The sequence below is a fragment of the Protomyctophum bolini genome, assembly GCF_963924005.1.
Source record: "Protomyctophum bolini genome assembly, chromosome: 5".
NCBI classification, from domain to species: domain Eukaryota; kingdom Metazoa; phylum Chordata; class Actinopteri; order Myctophiformes; family Myctophidae; genus Protomyctophum; species Protomyctophum bolini.
Genome location: NC_137866.1, coordinates 40,088,227 through 40,105,132, shown reverse-complemented (window position 1 = coordinate 40,105,132; position 16,906 = coordinate 40,088,227). Strand labels below are relative to the sequence as shown.

Below are 16,906 nucleotides of genomic sequence, written 5' to 3'. Positions count from 1 at the left end.
GGCAGTAATCTTGTCTCCCCCCCCAAAAAAACTTGTTTAAAAAATGTTTAAAAAAATAGCGAAAATAGTTGTTCAACAACTTCAAGCGTATACAGCGCTAGTCTTTTTCTCCATAAATGAATGCAGTTTTTTATGCTTCGTTGTAGAACTGTCACGGCTCACAGTATTTCGTGATGCAATGTTTTGGATATTTTCATCTTAGGACATGCCCAAAATAGGGACACCAGGTTGAAAGTGGTTAGTCTGTCTGTGGGCTTTATAAATATTATAATCAGTGAAAAGTAACAGGACATTCTGACTATAATAACTGGAACACATGGTTCTTTTCCCCCCCCCAAAGCTAGATTAGACAAAATGCATACAATTGACCAGAGGGAGAGCCCCCACCCCCACAATAACAGCCTACGGTGCAAACAGCTATAAAGTAATTTCACTGTCAGCGTTCTGTTACAATAGAGAGTGAAAATGTCCCACTTGATTAATTTGGAAGAGAGAGACTGAAATCTGCTACATAGCCTACTTCCGAAAACTCTGTTCAAAGTACATCAAAGCAGTTTATTCATTCAGCAGTTTTTAGGTACTTTTTATTTATGAATAAACCGTTTGAAAAATATTATTCACAAATTGCACCCTCATTATAACCATTTGAGAGTGTGGAATACAATACAAATTTCAATAATGGATTGCTTGATCTTTTGCACATATAGCACTGCACATGAAGCAGTTAAATATGGCATGTGCTGTGGATGAAAATTAATAAGATAATATATGTATTATCTTTCATAGTTCAGACAGGCTAGGTTGTACCGTTGTTTGGTCACATTTCCATATACAATAACAGTACCAGTGGTGTAAAGTAACTAAGTACATTTAAAATGTACTTAAGTACACTTTTGAGGTATTTTTAGAGTATTTCCAATTTTCAGTAGGCTACTTTTACTTCTACACCACTACATCTCAGAGGCAACTATTATACTTTTACTTAAATTATTTGAAAACTATTATAACAAAACCACTTCAACCCTATATTCATTTCTGCCATTTGAAAATAGCCGATCTACAAGCTCACTCAACGCGTTAGTAAATATTGAATTCCCTATACTGTTAACATTTGTAACAGAGTATTTCTAAATTGCAGTATTGATACAATTTACAATTTAGGCATTTAGAAGATGCTCTCCATCCAATAATACTTTTACTTAAAAAATCACACTCTGTGAACTGACGGGCGCTCTCATCATCATTCATCATCATACATCACATCCCGTGCTCAGCCAATCAAACCATCACAAATGCCATTCCGGCCAATCACTTTTGGCGTCTTCACTTATCTGTCCTCATTTTTAGTAAACGCATTGACAATAAAGGGAACATTTACGTCATACTGTGTCGTTTACGTCATATCGTCTCTTTATTGTTAACAGCTCCACCTCAGCCTCCACCTGGATTAGGATGTAATACTTCACTCATGTGGCTCAGAATATTCATCGATGTGGGTTCATATGTCTGCAGGCCCTACAGGGCATAGCAGTGCGTGGCAGCCATGTTGTGGTTCCACACATAGTAAAGCCCATTAATTTTTCCCATCGAGATTTCCGAAAATATTTATATAAATTATTGAGTGCCATGATTAAAAAAAAAAAACTTTTTCTGTTTTGTATGTGTCTATGCCGTTAACATTACTCTAATCAACCCCCAGGTGTGGTTATAATATTCAAATGCATTGAAAACCTTTGAGTCAACAGGGCCATTTGAAATACACCACTTTAGTGACATCATAACCCTAACCACTCCCCCATTATCATACAACAAAAGCTGGGTGAGTCTTAAGTTCAGGTTTGGTTTGATTTGAATCTGACTTATTTAGAAAAAGCAATCATATTGCATTATAATCAGCGATTCAAGGATTTCACAGTAAAGTCCAAAGACTTATTTCCACTGAGGTCCTCTCACACTGAACTGAGCAATACTTTTAAAATACATCACAAATACATAACATACGTCCCCCCACTTTACTTTTAAAAGCAGGGAGCACCACATCTGCAATACTGGCTCTGGTGAACTGGTTGTGTACCTTGTTTACCTGCCTGAAACATGATGGGTGAGTGATGGGAGTGATAGGTGATTAACCTAACCCTAACCCTGAAACATGTTGTGATGGGTGAGTGATGGGAGTGATAGGTGATTAGCCTAACCCTAACCCTGAAACATGTTGTGATGGGTGAGTGATGGGAGTGATAGGTGATTAACCTAACCCTAACCCTGAAACATGTTGTGATGGGTGAGTTATAGGAGTGATAGGTGGGTGATGCTAAGGTATAAAACCAGGTACTTACATAACTGGTACATACAAAAACATAATTTTTATGTACACTTTAAAAGAAAAATCGTATTCCTAGTGTAATCATAGTAGGCCTATACCTGGTGGTCATGTTTTAGGGGAGGGGGTCACGGCACTCCATCTTTAAGCCTGGATCCAAGCCATCCAGGCTCCTGGTGAATCATGGCCATAAAACATTTGATTCTGTGTATTATTATAATTTTGTTCCCCAGGTCAAATTCTATAGCCTACTAAAATTGACGTAACAGCGGACCTCTAACTCATGTCACCATGACTCAGCCATAACCAATGCTTCTAGTTCTAGAACTGCTTCTTTATTTATTTGTATGATTGTTTATATCACATCTTCCAACCTGAATAGTGAGACTCCCATTTTGGTTCCCACATCAGGGCAAGAAGAAGTAAGAACCAACTTTAAGGGATCTGAAGAACCAATCAATTTGGTTCAAAATTAGGCGAGGAAAAAATAATGTAACTGGTTCAACACCAGTTGAAAAGGGGCCAATGTGTCGTCATGGAATATCAGGCGCTAACAAATCAGCTAGCTCCATATATGGGCATATCAGTCGGATCAGGGGTGCAATGAAGGTGTGAGGGCCAATTATACCTCCAGTATAATTGCATATTCAAATATGTGTTGACACAGAATCAATTCACCAGCCTGAATGGCTTAAAATATAATATACATATTTTTGGAATATATGGGAATATTTCTGGACATTCTATCTGTGAAACCTCAGAATGGCCGCCAATGCTATGTCGTATTATCATGTTAATTTGACTTTGATATTTATGTACTGTAGTCTATGAGTGAGCTCAGAGTCCAATCTGTGTCATAGATAGCACTGTATATCTCTCTGTACAGGAGCATCATGGAAGCAGAATCACACCACCAATTAGAGACATACATGTACAGTATTGCTGCATTCATACTGTATCTCAACCAGAGTTCCTGATTGAACTCTACAAAGAAATACACCCAATACAACCGGACATTGCATTACCTGAGCAAAACAAACTGACACAGAGCAGCACTCTATTACAAGGCCAGTGCCGTGTTATCCAGCTGTGCTCCTCATAAGTTATTGACGTTGCTTTGAAATGATGCTTATAGTACAGTATCTGTGCAAGGATGTCCCATTTGGCATATTGTTTACTTTGCTCCATCCTCTCGCATCTCTCCCTCCGTGTTGTTACGTGTAAGGAGCTAAGATGTGAGGAAGAGACTCTATGAAGGACACAAGAATTCACATGAAAAGTCCATGTGAATTTTGTATGAACGTCCACATTGAGCCAGGAGAGGGCGTCCAAGGGAAGAGTATGGCATAATATAGGGAGGTTGAGAACAAATCAGGCTGCAGAACTTTGGTTAGTGAAAGTTAGCCAAATGTTGTGTCCAATCTGAAAGATAAATGCTTACCAATAGCTTTCTTCACAAAATCTGTTCGGAAGGGGGCTACTATCACCTCTCAATTTGTTCAACCCAACTCCCTTGGGAAACTTTGTGACAGCTGCTGAACGTTGGGGTACCATTAACAACCATGCAGGCAAGCTTGACAAAAACAATATTTTTTTGTATCCCACGATTTTGTAACCCATGTTTTCACCCAGTGTCAATTATCTAATGTAATCTTGGGTGCTATAGACTCTCTTTGCCAACCCCTTAGAAGTCACACGAGAGAGACTCGGAGTAGAACCGCTGCTCCTTCACCTGGAAAGGAGCCAGCTAGGATGCCTCTCGGGCGTCAACCTAGGGAGGTCCTCGATACACGTCCCACTGGGAGGAGGGCGCAGTTGGAGGAAACACATCGACTCACTGGCCTTGGAACGTCTCGCAATCCCCCAGGAGGAAGTCGCTAATGTTGCTCTGGAGAGGGAAGTCTGGAGCACTCTGGTGGAGCTGTTTCCCCCCTATTAGCTTGTAGTCCCCATCGATGATGTCACTGGAAGACGGTTTCTGAACTGCCCACAGCCCTCCTATGAGACACAGACCGAGCCATTTTTTTCATGATTATTAGTGAGGACCTATTATATTGAAAAGTGGTGAAGTGGTCGCCAAAACTCACCAACAGCAACATTGCAGCTGTATGGAAAGCTTGAATTATCCTCTTTCTATCTGCAATGTGTTTGTTTAATAAAAGTCCACTGTGCTGGAGTTCGGAAGTGCTCGTTGACTATCACTCAACAGCCCATGTGTACCACCTGTTTAGAATTTGCACACAATGCAGGAGGCAGCAGGAGGTTGCTTTACTGATAACGAGTGCTTCCAAACTATGACACAAAAATAATCATCTGCAAGGAATTTCTTGACAGTAAATAGCTCATAACATGTCTACAGTGGATTCTTATGAAACAAACACTTTGCTGATAGTAAGATGATAATTCAAGCTTTTCGTACAGCTGCAATGTCAGTGAGTTTGACGTTATTTAGTACAAATAGATAGGACTTTTCTGTTTGGATGAATGGGCTGTCTATGGTAAGTTGCACCTAGTTAGCAGTAGCACCTTTCTGGCAACATGGCAGCCCTGTGCATATCATCAATAAGGGTCTGTTTGACTTCTGTGCAGTACCACTTGTCAACCAGTAGAGGTCCTACCTGACCACAGGATCTAAATGTCTCAGGCAGGCTGTTTTTGTCATATCCTTCCATGAATTACACAAATCTCTGTGTGCGTGTATCCGTCCTTCTATGTGTGCGTGTATCCGTCCTTCTATGTGTGCGTGTTTCCGTCCTTCGCGTGTTTCGAGAACCGTCTGACCGGTCGGCTCTACAACTGGTGCTGTTGGAACTTACAGTACTCTTGAGTCTTTAGACCAGGGATATTCAGCTGGCCCGCGGGCCAATAGCGGCTCGCAGTGGCCCTTAATCATATTCAAGGGCTTTTGGACAGAAGGGAGAGTGTGTGTGTGTGTGTGTGTGTGTGTGTGTGTGTGTGTGTGTGTGTGTGTGTGTGTGTGTGTGTGTGTGTGTGTGTGTGTGTGTGTGTGTGTGTGTGTGTGTGTGTGTGTGTGTGTGTGTGTGTGTGTGAGAGAGAGAAATACTTTGAACTGGCACAAGCCTGCAGGGACAAAGATTGGAGAGCCCAGTTGGAGCTGATTGAGGTGGGCTGCAGGGGATTTCTAGTGCGGTATCTGCACCGAGCACTTTCATGAGCAATGTACATGCAGTATATGTTGATTGGTGTTCTGTTGTAAGGTGGCTGTTATAGGTACAGTAAGACCTCTCCAATTTGGCACTGAACAATGTTACCACATTTGTTCCAGTGATAGAATATGACCTTCTCACATGGTTTGAAAAGATCAAATGAACTGCAAAACAAATGTTGGCCCTGCGATGGCAAGCTCCACATTCTCTGCCCTTTAATCACTGGAAACAGTTATTAACTGATGTTGTAACAATGGAGCTGGAACCATATTCTTTATCAAGTTAGGACCTCTACTATATAACTAGCATTACCGGTACATACTGTACACTAATTAGGATTTGTATCTAATCCAATTTCTTTGTTGAAATTCTAGCTAATTTTTTTATTTACACCAAAACGACTAAAAGCATAATTAAAGCTTCAAGGTAGTTTGTAAGGCCAAATACATGTAAGCAGAAACAACACCCAAAAAATAATGTGTTTTGATGATGTGTTTTGATTGATTGAATACATTATTTTGCAAAAAAATAGCACAGGAAAGTACAGTTCAATACAAGGTCTAGAGCGTTTAGAGTTAGACCCAAGAAAGCATACGCACTTGGCGTGATCCGAGCAGACATGGTAACGCCCCGCCTGCCTCTGATTGGCCTACTGACACTGCCAACGTCTTGCGTGTGTTTCCATTGGGGTCCATCATATTCAATTAATCATATAAAGGTTAGAAATCTAAATGAATAATAATAGGCTACAGTAAGTGTTGGTAGGCTTTGACATTTTCCTGCGGCCAGTTTTGAATTGCAGCCACCTGTAAGTGACGTTAAGAGCAATTTGAAGGAGAGCAGGGATTCACATTCCTTTATGACTGTTGCTATGGCGTTCCACATTTTTGATAGGACACTATAACAAAGTTCACAAAATTCAAAAGTAGTCTGAGGCATAAATATAAAATATAAAGTGCACATGAAACCATCTATGAAAACCAGGAAAGGTTCATTTACGGTATTAATTTAGGCTGGAATCCATGAAGTCAGTATTAATGAAACAATAGTCCTCACACTTGGTGTCCACATGATGGCAGCAGAGGTTTACCTAAAAACATGATTTCTCCTGCTTGTTGTCATTCTTGGAAATGCACTCTAGATGGCAGGCATCAACAAATGTACAACAAATCTACAAAATACAAATCTTGAGTCCTTTAGCAGTGTTTTTGATCCACTTGTTGTGTTCTCCAGGGTGGTGTGAAGGTGCTGATCACTGGACCTTGGCAAGAGGCCAGCTCCAACTACAGCTGCCTGTTTGACCAGATCTCCGTCCCTGCCTCTCTCATCCAACCAGGCGTACTTCGATGCTACTGTCCAGGTAGGACAGAGGACATCTTTCTGCACTCACATCAAAGTAGAGAAGACGGAACCGTCACGATGACACAAAACTAAATCCATTTCAAATCAAATGGTAGTGAGTAGTAGTACAGTAGAAGCGGTAGTACTAGTAGGCTATAGTACCCATTGTCAAGTAGCCTGTTTGACATTCAAAAACAACCTCAGCTTCAGGGAAGAAATCATCACAATGAATATGATGGCAGCGAGTGTAAGACAATGTTGATGCACTTGAGTATTGTGATGTTATTGTGATATATTTGTTCTCAAAAGTGAGAGACGGCAAAGTACTGTCCATTTTTAATTAAAACTAATTTTTTTTTTTGCTGATATTGACTGTCACCATTCTGTTCTGATTGCATAAAAAAAAAATAATTTATGCATAATTATGGTAGTGTTATATACTATGGCAGTTTCCCTAAAATCTTATCGGACATTGCAATATATCGTCTGAGTCATAACACCTGCATTGTGGTATATCATCATTCATAATACTCAGCCCTAAAATAAACTGAGTTTAGTACTGAGTTTAGTACTAAGGTTAGTATTAGTCCTAACCTTGGTGAAACTGGATGAGCCTTCGTATAACGCAATCACAACAACAATGCTTTAGTGAGATGTTGATTTGAATAATAAATGAAAGACCCACTGCAGAGGATTGTTTAGTTTATTGATCATGGACATTATTCAGAGGTTCTTCAAGGGTGTTTGTGTTTGCTATTGGAAAATTATCTTTGTAACTTTTAGATGCTATCATAGTATCATACGGTAGATCAAAGTCCATTTTGCATTTCCATTTTAGCTTTTTTTTCCTAAATACTTTTGCAGCCCATGTTTGGTGTTCATATCCTGTCAGGCCATATATCGTTATATCAGTAGGAAATTGTGTCTTCAGTTTGAATGATAATAAACAAGAATAACAGTTCTAGTCTGGTTATTGTGGTGCTGCGGGTGCATTGTGTACTGAATACATAACAAGTATATTCTCTTTTGTTCTACAAAATTACTGTACATGGATAGTTCAGCCACTCATTACAATGGAGAATATCATCAAATAATGCTGGCACTGTGGATATATGATGCACACAAAAATAATGTAATTTTCCATTATTTACAATCTGAACTGTTATTGTTTGTGTCTCTGTGCTCAGCTCATGACACAGGTCTGGTGACGCTACAGGTGGCCGTTAGTAACCAGATCATCTCCAACTCTGTGGTGTTCGAGTACAAGGCCCGCGCTCTGCCTTCACTGCCATCATCTCAACACGACTGGCTCTCGCTAGATGGTGAGTTCACTCTCTCTCTCTCTCTCTCTCTTTAGTTGGATGTTCAATTATGTTTATAATATTTCTGGGTAGAATGCCAGTGGATGTTTGCACAGTATGAAACCAGTAAGACGCGCAAACGCGGGAAGCGAACGCAGCTGAGACCCTGCAGATCGATGTCTGTCTGTCTGTCTGTGTGTCTGTCCCGCTGTTACTGTATATGTGGACCTGGCCCCTTTTGTGCCCATATATGGAGCTGAGTGATTCGTTTGTTGATGCAACACTTTTGTGCCCATATATGGAGCTGAGTGATTGTGTTGATGCAACACACTCCATATTTGGACGTATAGCGGGACAGACAGACAGACAGACACACACACAGACATGATCTGCTAGGTCTCATAGTAAGTGCTCACTGCGTTCGCAATAAAGTGGCCGGAACATTAGCAATGAATAGTTTGTCAACTTGTGGATTGTTAAGGGGCGCTAGCGTCTTACGTGTGCATGCATCCGCCTGAGAGAAAGAAGACTGCTGGGCGAGAGCTGGCGCTTTGGCAGAACAGGTCAGCTCCATATATGGAGATCTAAGGGTTTGAGGTCAGATGTAGAGTTGCTGGCCAATGTTGATGACATCAGGGATCTCCATATATGGGCATTCCCATATATGGGCTTAATATTGATGACATCAGAGATCTCCATCCCTGATGATGTCACGCCTGGGGTGACCAACCAACCAACCAACCAACTGACCGAGTGACTGACTGACTGACTGACTGACATGACGGTAAATGTACGATTTCATAGTAAATGCGACCTGCCGTCGCAATAAGATATTTCTAATAGTCAATAACAATATCATTGTCTCCACCAGGCCGAAGGCATGGGGAGACTGTGTTTTGCACTCCATCCGTCTGTATGTCCGTCCGTCCATGTGTCCGTCCGTCCATCTGTGTACAGCTCATCTCCGGCACTGTTGGCCCGGTCGATGCCAAACTGTGCACACACACAGACCTATCCGCTTCCCCATATTCCATCCCCATTGACTACGATTGGCTTCCAATGTTTTCAGGACAGTTTTTTGTACGCGAATCATGAACATTGTGGTGAAACTGTGAGCTCAGTCTAGCATTCTGTTGAATGTTCTTTAGAGGCTCTATTGATGTGAGCTCAGTCTAGCATTCTGTTGAATGTTCTATAGATGCTCTATGATGTGGGCTCAGTCTAGCATTCTGTTGAATGTTCTATAGAGGCTCTATTGATGTGAGCTCAGTCTAGCATTCTGTTGAATGTTCTATAGATGCTCTATGATGTGGGCTCAGTCTAGCATTCTGTTGAATGTTCTATAGATGCTCTATTGATGTGAGCTCAGTCTAGCATTCTGTTGAATGTTCTATAGAGGCTCTATTGATGTGAGCTCAGTCTAGCATTCTGTTGAATGTTCTATAGAGGCTCTATTGATGTGAGCTCAGTCTAGCATTCTGTTGAATGTTCTATAGAGGCTCTATTGATGTGAGCTCAGTCTAGCATTCTGTTGAATGTTCTATAGATGCTCTATTGATGTGAGCTCAGTCTAGCATTCTGTTGAATGTTCTACAGAGGCTCTATTGATGTGGGCTCACTCTCTCCCTTATGTTGGATGTTGTCTAGATGGTGTGCTCACTCATCCTCCTGGTCGATATTTCTGTCTTTGTCTGACACACTTGTCAAGATTAAGCCTGATTTATACTTTATCGTTCGACGGAGTCACATACCAAGAATGGCAGATTTAAGATCTGCTATTTTCCCCCGTTAAACCTTTGAAATCCTCAATGTTATAGTTTAAGACCTACCGTCCGTACATTGTATATGTGTTGTCTCACTCTCCTGATGAAGAAGGTTATTGCTTCAAATAACTTTATTGACGTTGTCAAACAGGAGTCCTACACGACACCAGGGCTTATTTAAGGTAAAGTATCAATAGAGGGGTTTGGAGACCACCTAGTGATATTGTATTGACATACTCTACCATACATATGGGACAACCGTAGCGTTTTATACATATAAATACATCTAATTAATTAACCCTGATGATTAGGCTGTGCCTTGTATACCAAGACATTGAAAGTCCCTGATTCTGATGGCTGAGCATCTGCATACACAGCTTGCTGGATGGTGATTTTGGATCTCTGATCTCAATATTGCTGCTTGGGAAAAACAACATCTCTATTTGATTTCTCAAATAGAGACCGTGCTGTGAATGTGTTATGGGGTGGTGTTGTGTTACGATGTGGTCTGATGGATATGTCAGCTAGGATTGCAGTGAATCATCTTCATTCTGCATGTGTTGGTGAGGGAAAGAGAGAGCTGGAACGTGCATCATTACACTACATTTGTACATCTTACATTTAGTCACTTCACATGTTTGTGCTTTTTACATACGTACATATGTATAATCTCATTTACAAGAAGCCAATAATAACAGCTTCAGTTTAATAGTCAAAACAGTATTGACCAGACAGGGATAATAAGGACTTGTCTTTTTGTGAAATATTGCTCCATGTCCTTATGATGAACAGAAAACTAAACCTGGATGCTGGATTCTATTGCCATTTCTAAATATTAGCATTATGATGCTTTCAATGTATATGTAGACTAGAGGATAATAGCTATACATCCTATGATGTACATATTAATAATCAATGTTGTACGGCTGGCAGCATCTGTGTTTAAATCCAAGTGGAAGTCATATGAGTCAGGTATAGTGTCCTACTGTGTGAAGGATATAATCCTGTGTTTAAATCCAAGTGGAAGTCATATGAGTCAGGTATAGTGTCCTACTGTGTGAAGGATATAATCCTGTGTTTAAATCCAAGTGGAAGTCATATGAGTCAGGTATAGTGTCCTACTGTGTGAAGGATATAATCCTGTGTTTAAATCCAAGTGGAAGTCATATGAGTCAGGTATAGTGTCCTACTGTGTGAAGGATATAATCCTGTGTTTAAATCCAAGTGGAAGTCATATGAGTCAGGTATAGTGTCCTACTGTGTGAAGGATATAATCCTGTGTTTAAATCCAAGTGGAAGTCATATGAGTCAGGTATAGTGTCCTACTGTGTGAAGGATATAATCCTGTGTTTAAATCCAAGTGGAAGTCATATGAGTCAGGTATAGTGTCCTACTGTGTGAAGGATATAATCCTGTGTTTAAATCCAAGTGGAAGTCATGTGAGTCAGGTATAGTGTCCTACTGTGTGAAGGATATAATCCTGTGTTTAAATCCAAGTGGAAGTCATATGAGTCAGGTATAGTGTCCTACTGTGTGAAGGATATAATCCTGTGTTTAAATCCAAGTGGAAGTCATATGAGTCAGGTATAGTGTCCTACTGTGTGAAGGATATAATCCTGTGTTTAAATCCAAGTGGAAGTCATATGAGTCAGGTATAGTGTCCTACTGTGTGAAGGATATAATCCTGTGTTTAAATCCAAGTGGAAGTCATGTGAGTCAGGTATAGTGTCCTACTGTGTGAAGGATATAATCCTGTGTTTAAATCCAAGTGGAAGTCATATGAGTCAGGTATAGTGTCCTACTGTGTGAAGGATATAATCCTGTGTTTAAATCCAAGTGGAAGTCATATGAGTCAGGTATAGTGTCCTACTGTGTGAAGGATATAATCCTGTGTTTAAATCCAAGTGGAAGTCATATGAGTCAGGTATAGTGTCCTACTGTGTGAAGGATATAATCGCGTGATGTGCACGTGAAGGTACAGTATACGTGTTTGTGTGTACGTGTTTGTGTGTGGAGCCGGGGGAAGTGCATTGCTGCAGTGTGTGAGCGAGCGTTGACAGGATAAAGTAGGGCATGGCGAGGCTCGGGCTGTGCATGGGGACAGCTGCATTGCAGGCGGCCCTTGAAGGAGTGGGAGTGAGTAATCGGGGGGGCCGGCGGCTCCGAGTCACGGCAGAACCCGCAGATCCCTCCGCCATTCATACTCTGCTGCTACCTCACCGGTCCCATTCACAGAACTTGTTAAGGAGGAGCTGGCTCCTCTTATTACTACTCCACACAACGCAGAGGGAAAACACAGCCCACCTTGGAGCAGTACTTTTCAGCGAGCAACACTGCCCGGTGATGGAGTATAAATTAAGCTTCACTTTAGCATTAATCCCTTCCCTGCCTTTTTACTCATTCGATCTCACAGCTCTTGGAATTCTGCATGCTATATTGGCAAACAGCCGTCCCAAAATATCCACTGAATATGTATGTTTCTGGTCTGTGACGTTTAGTTGCTAAACTCTTATCAATAAGAAGACAAGTACTGTAGATGTTGACATTGCTCATCTTTTACATTCAAATTGGATGTAACCAGCTATGATTGTGTGAAGCTTGCCATTTATTGCATAACAGTAGCCTACTTCAAGTTCAGTGGTCAGAAAAATAACATGACTTTTCTTGTAACCACCGTGCTCTGACTTCTGGTGCGCTATCCTCTTAGATCAACATATAAACAAAGGTACTGGGACACACACACAGTGGCAAGAGTGAGTCTTATCTCTTTTTATTTTCTACATAAAAATGACAAACGTTTCGGCTATCCAGCCTTCATCAGTGGTTCATCACTGATGAAGGCTGGATAGCCGAAACGTTTGTCATTTTTATGTAGAAAATAAAACTCACTCTTGCCACTGTGTGTGAAATGTCTTGTCTTTTTAGTCCAGCAAATGTTCACTATAGGCTACAGCCGCTACACTATACTAAACCTTCGGAAATCATTTTTGGTGCATTCTGCTTGTCAGTGCAACAAGGAATTATAGGGGCTCTTCACAATCATAATGTTTCTCAGGGTTTAGATTTCAGCACCTATGCTGCGGACAGCAACACCAGCACAGGACCACATTGGACCAACTGTGGAGAAACTTTTTAATTATTATTATTATTATTTTAATGATTTTGTTCTGCTTTGTCTTTGAAATTCTGGTTATTCTGGTGGCACCTTAACCTAAAATAAATATGGTAGATAGATAATGAAAGACAATATAGTGAATTCTTCAGAAGTATAGGGAAGGGAATGTGTTGGCCACCTATAATCCCTCTTAACCACAATGTAGCTAGATAGAACACCTGCTTCTGGTTCTGGTGTTGGTTGCACCAATCACCGAATAAAATGAGCAGGCTATAGCTCAAAAACGCCATTGAGACAAGAAGGCTCCTGTCACCTAATGCGACAACAACCCCCTTCGCTTTGTTTAGCTCAAGACCGATCATATTTAACCTCGCGGTGTGACACTTCAACTGACCTGTGTACGCTATTGACGTTACACGCCACATGCGACACTGTGTCAATGCACAATAGATCGTTGGGTTCGTTCTCTCCCGTATAGAAGGCTCACTGTGGGCTAATGGCACAGCTGCCTGCCTGCCTTGATTTGTCATAATGCAGCGTGGGGGAAGGGGCGCCTTGCCTTTCCTCTGCAGCACTGCAGGTACACGGAGCCATGGGCAGGACACAACACACAGAGGTAAAGCCTCAGTTAGAAGCCGTCGTGCGACGGTGTCGCTTGCCGAAAAGATCTGATCTACACAATACAAGCTAAACGACGCTTATAGCGTTGCGAGTGCGACGCGTTGTTAGCTTCCACTAATCAGATATTTTCGGCATGCAACATCGGCGTGCGATGGAGTATAGCCTGCACAGTTAATTGAACGCGGTTACTATACACACTCTTGCTGCTGCCGGTGTTGGAGATGCATGCGTTCGGAATCGGAACCCCCGGCGTGCCTCGCCACATTACGCGGCATACTAGAGCAGCGCACGCGGCTGCAAAACGTTCAAGTCTTGAACGTTTTGCAGCTAGCCTAGATACGGTCTCTTGAACTTCAAGAGACCGTATCTAGGCTAGAGAGCCGGTAGCAGCTAAACTCCACCACCGGCGTGATAAACAGGAGAGGAGACCGTGCGCACGCACACGCACGCACACACACACACACACACACACACACACACACACACACACACACAAACTGCAGGAGCAGAGTGGGCGTGTTTGGTAAACACGCGTAAACTATAGCGCAAACATAGAGCCACAGAACCACAGTGAATAAATGCGACTCGTGCGTCTTTTGATTGAATAATAGGCTGATCTATAATAATACTCACTCTTGGGCACAAGCACAACAATGAACCGAATACACCGACGCGTCGAGTATTTTTCCATAAAGAAGAAGAAAAAGCAAAGAAAAAAAGACAAAACACGAGCGAACAAGTCAAGACCCAACCCAAGACCACCACAAACAAAGCGTTACCCAAAAGCATTAGGCTATACACTCGATGCTGACGTGGAGCGAATAGCGGCTTTAAGCCTAGCGGAAAATGTTTTTTTAATTATTATTATTTTATCATTATTACTATTAGTCTATTAATAAAAAATATATAATAATGAGAGCGCCGAGAGAGAGGGCGCGAGCTTTTAAATGCACGACGACTGGAGGGGAAAACTAGGGCGTCTGTTTACCTGCGGCACGTGCGCACGACGTCTACGAGCAGTGATATTTTTCATTTTACTGCAGGCTGGTGGGGAGAGAGAGAGAGAGAGAGAGAGATAGAGAGAGAGAGAGAGAGAGAGGAGGGGGGCTGGAGAGGAGCGAAGGGGAGGAGGGGGCTATAGTGTGAGCGGTCTTTATTCTCTGTTCCCTCACCACGTCGCTCTTTCACTTTGTTCTATTGTTGATGAGTGCTGTGTTTGAGACTCTACTACACCAATAGGATATATATATGTCTTTTTGTTTTTACTCCTCCTCACCATCATCATCACAACACCATTCAGTCTAGTCTAGTAGGCTATAGCAACCGAGAAAACAGTGCATGGATTAAAAAGCTGCGCGTTTGAGTGAAATGCAGCATGGTTGGACTTTTGGTCATTGCCAGTGAATGACAACTGCTTTTCCTAAAAGACAAGGGACAGTTTGCTTTCAAGGGGATCTCTACCCATGGAAAGTGAAATAGAAGGTTAGCCTTGTTAACTTCAATCCTATGGCTGTTCTGTTCTGTTCTGTTCTGTTCTGTTCTGTTCTGTTCTGTTGTGCTGTGCTGTGCTGTGCTGTGCTGTGCTGTGTTGTGACAGTGGAGTGCTGTTGTGTTTTCTTTTTCTGTACGCTGTGTTATATAGTCGACAGGAGAAGTTAAGTTGTACATTCCTTGAGCAGCCCATGCTGACACGAGTTGTCATTAGAATAAGCCTTGCTGTCGTTATAGCTTAGACTTTTGAATCTGCTGGTTTTTGACCATGTGTTTCTGCCTCATGTGACGGACTGACGGTGCCTCATTGCAGAGAGTTCACGACAGCCAACTGACTGACGACTGTTCACGACTCTAATGTGGGACTTTTGATTCGGAAATATGGCTTAATATATTTCCTTAATCGGATTTCATAGATGAATGTCAAGTAATGTTGTATAGTCTTATTTGTTTTCCGTGTCTTTTTAATAGACACAGATAGTAGGCTACTTTATTTTCACGATTTGGCAAATAAATTAATGATTCACGACAGTTGATAAAGAGTTTTACTGAGCTATCATGATTGTGTATTTCGTATCGACATTTTGAGTTCTCCGCATGCTGCAAGTCGTGTTGCACATGTTGTTGAAACAAGTTGCTCTGCTCTAGCGCAGTGGAGGGTTGTCGCATCCTTGGATTCGGACAGACTATATATTGGGTCCATCTGCTGATGAAATATCCGTGCTGTTTCTGTAAGACTGCTGTTGCAGAGTTCACATAGTGTGGCTTCACCTCGTCAACAATGCAGACAATTAGATTAGGTCCAGCGATCCGATTATTGTCGTATAGTCTCCCCCACGAGTGCTGCCTGTGTAGTGTGTACGTACAGTTTCAGCACCACAGCTTTGCGGACAGCGACCTTTACGAGCGTGTATTTTCACGTTTCAGCCCTTTAGATCTCAGGAGGAAACGCTGTTTTCGGCTATACTGCAACTTTTGACGAATGCATTTGACGTATTTAAACCGAGAGTGGAAGGGAGAAAGAATAGCACTCGTGTGTTTTAAACTAGGCATATACCTGTTGCTGTACCACCACGTTTCCCACTTTTCTGGAAGTTCTGACTTTCACCATGTGTCTTCAACGAAAACACATGCTATTGTAATTTTAAAAGAAATATGGATATAAAAAATAAATAACACAACAGATTACCAGTTAAAAAGATAACACACCTCACCAGTTTTTGTCTACTTTTGCAAACAATTAGTGTTAATAGAAGTCATATATAATAACACATGCCATTTATTATATCTAAATTGCATTGTTGTATTACATTTTAAGTATAGTATAGTCATATAAGGTTGCCCCATTGGGTCTAAATCACCTTCAATCAATGCAATTAGTGTCATATTGTAGTCATAGCAGTACAGCAATAGTGGCCTATACCTTTAATACTATATATTACAAGGAAAGGTTTGTACATTTGTATGAAATTAAAAATAAGTTAAGATAACACAGGGAAATATGTTAATTAATTTACATAACAACAAATTATTAACAAAGAAGAAAAAAAAGAAATGTAAAAGACAGCAGTAAAAAGAAAGATGTTTCGCTGTCATTTAAAATAACCACTTCTGGGAGTTTGTTCCAGATATGTGGTGCATAGAAACTGACTGCTTCTCCATGTTTAGAAAGCAGACCTGTTTCAGACGACCTGAGAGGTCTGGGTGGTTTATAATGTATAGCACAAGATCAGAAATGTATTTTATATTCGTAGCATAGCAGCAATAGAGCAGCAGCAGCAGGCCAG

The 16,906-nt window shown here is 41.3% G+C and overlaps 1 protein-coding gene across 1 annotated transcript in view; it reads left to right on the top strand.

The window, feature by feature from the left end:
- The window catches only part of camta1a (calmodulin binding transcription activator 1a), a gene marked incomplete at both ends in the record, with an annotated part of 412,052 nt that overhangs the window by 362,324 nt on the left and 32,822 nt on the right, over positions 1–16,906 (top strand). Inside the window, 2 exons of the mRNA XM_080762953.1 lie at positions 6,721–6,847; positions 8,016–8,150. Coding sequence (XP_080619079.1) covers positions 6,721–6,847; positions 8,016–8,150 — 262 coding nt within the window. The remainder of the gene's footprint in view (positions 1–6,720; positions 6,848–8,015; positions 8,151–16,906) is intronic.